The sequence below is a fragment of the Elephantulus edwardii genome, unplaced genomic scaffold, assembly GCF_000299155.1.
Source record: "Elephantulus edwardii isolate Elephantulus edwardi_28Jun2011 unplaced genomic scaffold, EleEdw1.0 scaffold00528, whole genome shotgun sequence".
NCBI classification, from domain to species: domain Eukaryota; kingdom Metazoa; phylum Chordata; class Mammalia; order Macroscelidea; family Macroscelididae; genus Elephantulus; species Elephantulus edwardii.
The window spans coordinates 310,114-315,656 of NW_006400278.1; the positions used below are offsets into that span (position 1 = coordinate 310,114).

The window sequence follows — 5,543 nt, forward strand, 5'->3', positions numbered from 1 at the left end:
GCTTGTGTGGACCTGTGTCCTTTCTAGAAAATACTTCCCTTCTGCAGTGTTTCCCTACGGTTAGGACATCACTGTGCTTTCTGTTTGTCCTTTGTATTTTCTTCACTGTTCTTAACGATCTTTTCAAAAGAAGATAAAATTACCTCTTCCCAACACACTTATCTTCCAAACCCAACATTTGTCTATATTGAGCTGGTTTTTTTTTGTTCTGGGACACAGAATATGTGTACAAATACAGTGAAACGGTGTACAGGTTCACTTACTGTGTGGTCAAGCTCTTCATTACCTACAGGATTAGTTGATGGCCAGGATTTCCTCAGTTAGGACATGAAGGTAATAAGGTCCAGAACAAGACTGAAAGCTGATGCCCGGAGTAGATCTCAGAAGCAAATCGAGCTTTTGTCGTGTCTGGACGAATTCTTCCTTTTCTACGTCTGTGAGGCTCCTTCTTTGTTCTCGCCCACATTGTGAGACACGGTACCTCTCTGATCCACAATACGCTGTGTGTTTCAGGCTCCGTTGTTCCTGGAGGACGTGGTCATCTTCTTCACCCAGGAAGAGTGGCCTTTGCTGACTGTCGCTCAGAAGAAACTCTACAGGGACGTGATGATGGAAATCTTGGAAAACCTGGACTTCATAGGTAAAAATGTGATTTCATATGTTTTCTAATCCTTGGAATGCAAAGAAAATGAATGCGTGCACATGACTTTTGAGCTTTGATAGAAGAAGTGGCGTACACGGTTCAGTGAAACAGGCATGGTCACCTTGCTTTTAGCACTCCCACGTCACAAATAATTTCTTTCTAGAAACCTCTGTGTCTGAGAGCTCCTTTTCTCGGCTGGGATTTAGGGGACTTAGATCTGTGACTATCCCAAGCGTACACTCTAACTTTTATGGGTCAGATTTCAAGGACTGGTCTTTGGGGCCGTGGGGGTCTAACGCTCATTTCGGGCGCCTGTGTTGTTATTGTCTTGGTGTTACGTCCAGTCGGATGCGAGTGGCACAGGGGGAGAGTGCCCCTCCGCCTCCAGTGAAGCGTCTGGAGGATTCGAACCCTGAGTTGTTGAGATTGCGGTGCAGCTTCTTGCCAGTAGGCCCTCGGAGCTGCCTAGGACTCCTGGGTGGGGAAGCTCTGCGCAATCGTCAATACGCTTTGGATCTTCTGTGTATTGAGACATTGGCATTTTCAAGAATCAAGTCGAAAATGTGTCTTCTTGCCTGATGTTACGGCTTAAGCGACCACGCCATGCCCTTTTCTGCATGACCAGGCCTGTCCTGGAGCCGTGCTTCTATTTTTCTTGTGATGTATGTCCTCTCTAATGGTTTTTGACTACTCTGTGATACTGTAATGTGTGTACTTTCTGTGTAATGTGTGTACTGTGTGAGTCATTACAGTCATTATCCATCAGAGGAAATTTATCATGTCTTTCATTGGTTTCAGAAGGGCTTCGTACTGAAGAGTTTGCTATGTAGTGTTGATGGGCTGACACTGAAAAATATGCCCACCTGACTGTGCACAGCCGCCTCACGAACCTCTAAATACTTTCTTTCTATTTTATGTTGGCAAAATTCTTTTCATTATTCCAGCAGACCTTGAAACCAAGAACGACGGACAAGTGTTATCCCCTGAATGTACTCAGGTGACATTCTTTGAGACTTCCCACCCTTGGCCTTCCATATTACGGAAAATGTTACAACTGTGTGGCAAAGAAAATCTACATAAACTCAAAGAGAACTATTGCACGTGAGTATCAGGAAAATGAAAGAAAATAGAAAATGCTAAATGAAGTCATGTGAGATTCTGAGCTGTTACGCTCATGCGTCTTCATTGTATTTTGTGGTGGGCAGACAGGAACATGCGTATTTACAAGTTGTGTGTTGTTTCTTTTTCCCAGAAGGCAAACAGTCCAGGAGGTGTGTGAAGGGATTGAAGACCCTGGGAAAATGCACATCGTATTTCCAAGTTATTCCTGCAACCGTGTGGACGTAAACCTGTTGAGGAGTGACCTTGGTGCCAGCAGCCATGAATGTAAGAAATGTGGCAAAGATTTCTGTACCTTCTCTGCATTTTGGATCCATGTGGTAGAAGAACATGAACCTACGGAATGTGCTGAGACCTGCGGAAATTCTTTCCCTTTAGTTTCCAAAGAAGCGTTTAATTTTCTAGAACAGCTTTATGAGTGTATTGAAAATGGGAAACCCTTTTCTTCTTCTGCCCCCCTTACTAGTACTTCAGATAGCGCAGGAAAGAAAGACATTGACAGTGTAGAGAATCCTTATAATTGTAAGGTATGTGGACAACCTTTTCGTTCCCTGTCCTGCCTAAGGAGACATGTGAGAACACACACAGACGGGAAACCCTGTGAATGTCACCAGTGTGGGAAAACCTTTCCTCGGCTTGCTAATTTAACTCTCCATGCCAAAATCCACGCAGGAGAGAGACCTGTTCAGTGTATGGAAGGTGAGAAGACCATTTCACTGTCGGATCGGCTCAGTAAACATAGAGGAATACACACAGGAGAGAGTCCCCAAGAATGTAAGGAATATGCAAAAGCGGTTTTCGAGTCCAGTCACCTCATCAGTGGTAGAAGAATTCACGGAGGACAGAGACCTTGCCGATGCAAGGAATGTACCAAGACCTTGTGTCCCATTTCTAATGTTAGAAGATACGTAAGAACGGATACAGGAGAGAAGTCTTATGAGTGTACGGATTGTGGAGAGGCATTCCCGTGGCTAGCTGCTCTCGAGGAACACAGACACGTGCACAAAAGAGAGAGACTTTATGAGTGTACACAATGCGGAAAAAAGTTTTTGCACTCAAGCAGCCTGAGTAAACATAGAAGAGTCCACACGGGAGAGAGACCTTATGAATGTCGGGAATGTGGCAAGACCTTTGCTCACTCAGGTAACTTCCTGTTACACAGCAGAGTCCACACAGGAGAGAGACCTTACGAGTGTCACGACTGTGCGAAGACCTTTTCCCAATCCAGTCAGCTCACGTTACATCGAAGAATCCACACAGGAGAGAGACCTTACGAGTGTCACGACTGTGGGAAAACGTTTACGCAGTCAAGTCAGCTCACCTCACATAGAAGAATTCACGCAGGAGACAGACCTTACGAATGTCAGGAATGTGGGAAAATATTTTCCCAGGCAAGTCACCTCGCTCTCCATAGAAGAGTCCACACGGGAGAGAAAGTGTACGAATGTCAGGACTGTGGGAAAACGTTTTCACGATCAAAGTACCTCACGGTGCATCGAAGAATTCACACAGGAGAGAGACCCTTTGCATGTCAGGACTGTGGAAAGACATTTTCCCAATCCGGTCACCTCACTGTACATAGAAGACTTCACACAGGAGAGAAACCTTTTCAGTGTCAGGAATGTGGGAAAACATTTTCGGACTCAAGCCAGCTCATTTTACATGGAAGAATTCACACAGGCGAGAGACCGTTTGAATGTCAGGACTGTGGGAAAACATTTTCAGAATCACGTCAGCTCACCTTCCATCGAAGAATTCACACAGGAGAGAGACCTTACGAATGTCAGGACTGTGGGAAAACGTTTTCACGCTCAAAGTACCTCTCTAAACATACCAGAATTCACACGGGAGAGAGACCTTTCGTATGTCAGGACTGCGGGAAAACATTTTTACGCTCCAGTCAGCTCACGGTGCATCGGAGAATTCACACGGGAGAGAGGCCTTACGCGTGTCAGGAATGTGGGAAAAGATTTTCCCAGTCGTGTCAGCTCACTGTGCATAGAAGAATCCACACGGGAGAGAGACCTTTTGAATGTCAGGACTGCGGGAAAACATTTTCCCAATCCGGTCGGCTCACGTTCCATAGAAGAATCCACACATGACACAGACCTTATTACGAATGTTGGCAGTGAACATTTTCTCGGTCGTGTCATCTCACTGTGCATAGAAGAATTCACACAGGAGACACACTTTATGAAGGTCAAGAATGTGGGTAAGCTTGTGCTTGGAGAGCCTGACGCTGTCGGACGGCTGCCACCATGAAGTTCAACCCTTTCGTTACCTCGGACCGCAGCAAGAACCGCAAACGCCACTTCAGTGCCCCTTCGCATGTGTGCAGGAAGATCAACAGATTGACAACGTCGTCCAGGTGTACAGAAAGAAGTATGTCATCTACGTTGAAAGAGTGCAGCGTGAGAAGGCTCATGTACCACAGTGCACGTGGGCATTCACCCAAGCAAGGTGGTTATTACCAGGCTGAAATTGGATAAAGATTGGAAAAAAATTCTTGAACGGAAAGCTAAATCTCGGCAAGTTGGAAAAGAGAAAGGCAAATACAAGGAAGAACTGATTGAGAAAATGCAGGAGTGAATGCAACCTGAGGAGCAACCGCAGTTTCACGAGATTTCCATCTGAGTATGCGTTCTTGTGATGTTCCAAAATGACCCTCTCAGTCAGAAGTGATTATAAATCTGCCTTTGCAATTTTGATTCCTATTTTTAAGAATAAAAATTGGAAATGTTTTACCCGTTTAAAAAAAAAAAGAATGTGGGTAAACCTTGGGCCTGTTGGGTCACCACACTCAACGTAGAAGAATTCACGCAGGAGAGACCTTAGGAATGTCAAGAGTTTTTACAGTGACGTCACCTCGGTGTGCATGGAAGAGTTCACATGGAGACACGCTTTATCAATGTCAGGCACGTGCAAACACATTTGCACGATCGAACAGCTTCCCTTTACACAGAAGAGTTCACACAGGAGAGAGATAAAAGGAATGTCAGGAGTGTGGGGAAACACGTTCAAGGTTAGATAAGCTCACTGTACATGGAAGAATTGACACAGGAGCGAGACCTTACACATGGCAGGACTGTGGTCCGCGTCCATTCAGCTCACATGACGTTGAGGAACTCACCCCAGGGGAGAGTGCTTCCGAATGTCAGCAATGTGGGCAAACTGTTTCTGCATCCGACAGGTGCTTTCGACATACAACAGTTCCCTCAGGACAGACACACCTTACAAATGTCAGTATTGGGGGAAAACATTTTTGCAAGGCAGTGCCCTCCCTGAACCTCGAATTGTGCACGCAGGACAGAGACCTTAAGAGTGTCAGGTATGTAGGAAAACAGTTTGACATTCGAGTCACCTCCCTGTGTATTTTCCAATTTGTAATGGATGCTAATTTTGATGTTATTAAATCATCTATCATACATCAACGTTGTAAAAGAAATGACTCTGCAGCTCCTGTTTGCTAGTGTCCAGTTGACTTTGAAGCGTCTGGATGGGTGATAGTGTAAGCGTGCAAGTGCTTAGACTGATGTCCTGCTTCCTGTGGTCGGAGCAAAATACAAGTGGACAGTATGTCCAGTCCTCATGGTGAGTGACCCCTGGTTGCCAAGCATGATATTAGCTACATCAGCCGGTCTGTAGATGAGGTAGAGAATTGTGTTGACTGGTGTTGTAAGAGGAGGGCATCTTATCGTTCTCACACCCTATTAGGATATTGTTCCCTATCGTTTGGACAAATCAGTCAGTGGCTTCAGAAAGCCTGTGTGACCAGCATGCC

General features: G+C 45.4%; 2 protein-coding genes across 2 annotated transcripts in view; both read left to right on the top strand.

Moving 5' to 3' along the window:
• The first annotated feature begins 327 nt into the window (after positions 1 to 327).
• On the top strand, positions 328 to 3,864 carry LOC102864313 (zinc finger protein 470-like). The gene is made up of 4 exons (XM_006903175.1): positions 328 to 333; positions 514 to 640; positions 2,906 to 3,578; positions 3,663 to 3,864. Exons 1-4 carry the CDS (start codon positions 328 to 330, stop codon positions 3,862 to 3,864), a joined length of 1,008 nt encoding a protein of 335 aa, XP_006903237.1.
• Positions 3,865 to 4,020: 156 nt separating this feature from the next.
• Positions 4,021 to 5,543, top strand: part of LOC102864723 (zinc finger protein 675-like) — an 18,998-nt gene continuing 17,475 nt past the window's right edge. The window contains exon 1 of the mRNA XM_006903176.1: positions 4,021 to 4,144. Within this exon, the coding sequence (XP_006903238.1) occupies positions 4,021 to 4,144 (124 nt within the window). The remainder of the gene's footprint in view (positions 4,145 to 5,543) is intronic.

Coding starts and splice junctions, on each gene's coding strand:
- LOC102864313 (XM_006903175.1), top strand. Junction 641..2,905: donor GGAAAACCTGGACTTCATAG/GTAAAAATGTGA, acceptor TTGCTCACTCAG/GTAACTTCCTGTTACACAGC. Junction 3,579..3,662: donor AAAACGTTTTCACGCTCAAA/GTACCTCTCTAA, acceptor TTTACGCTCCAG/TCAGCTCACGGTGCATCGGA.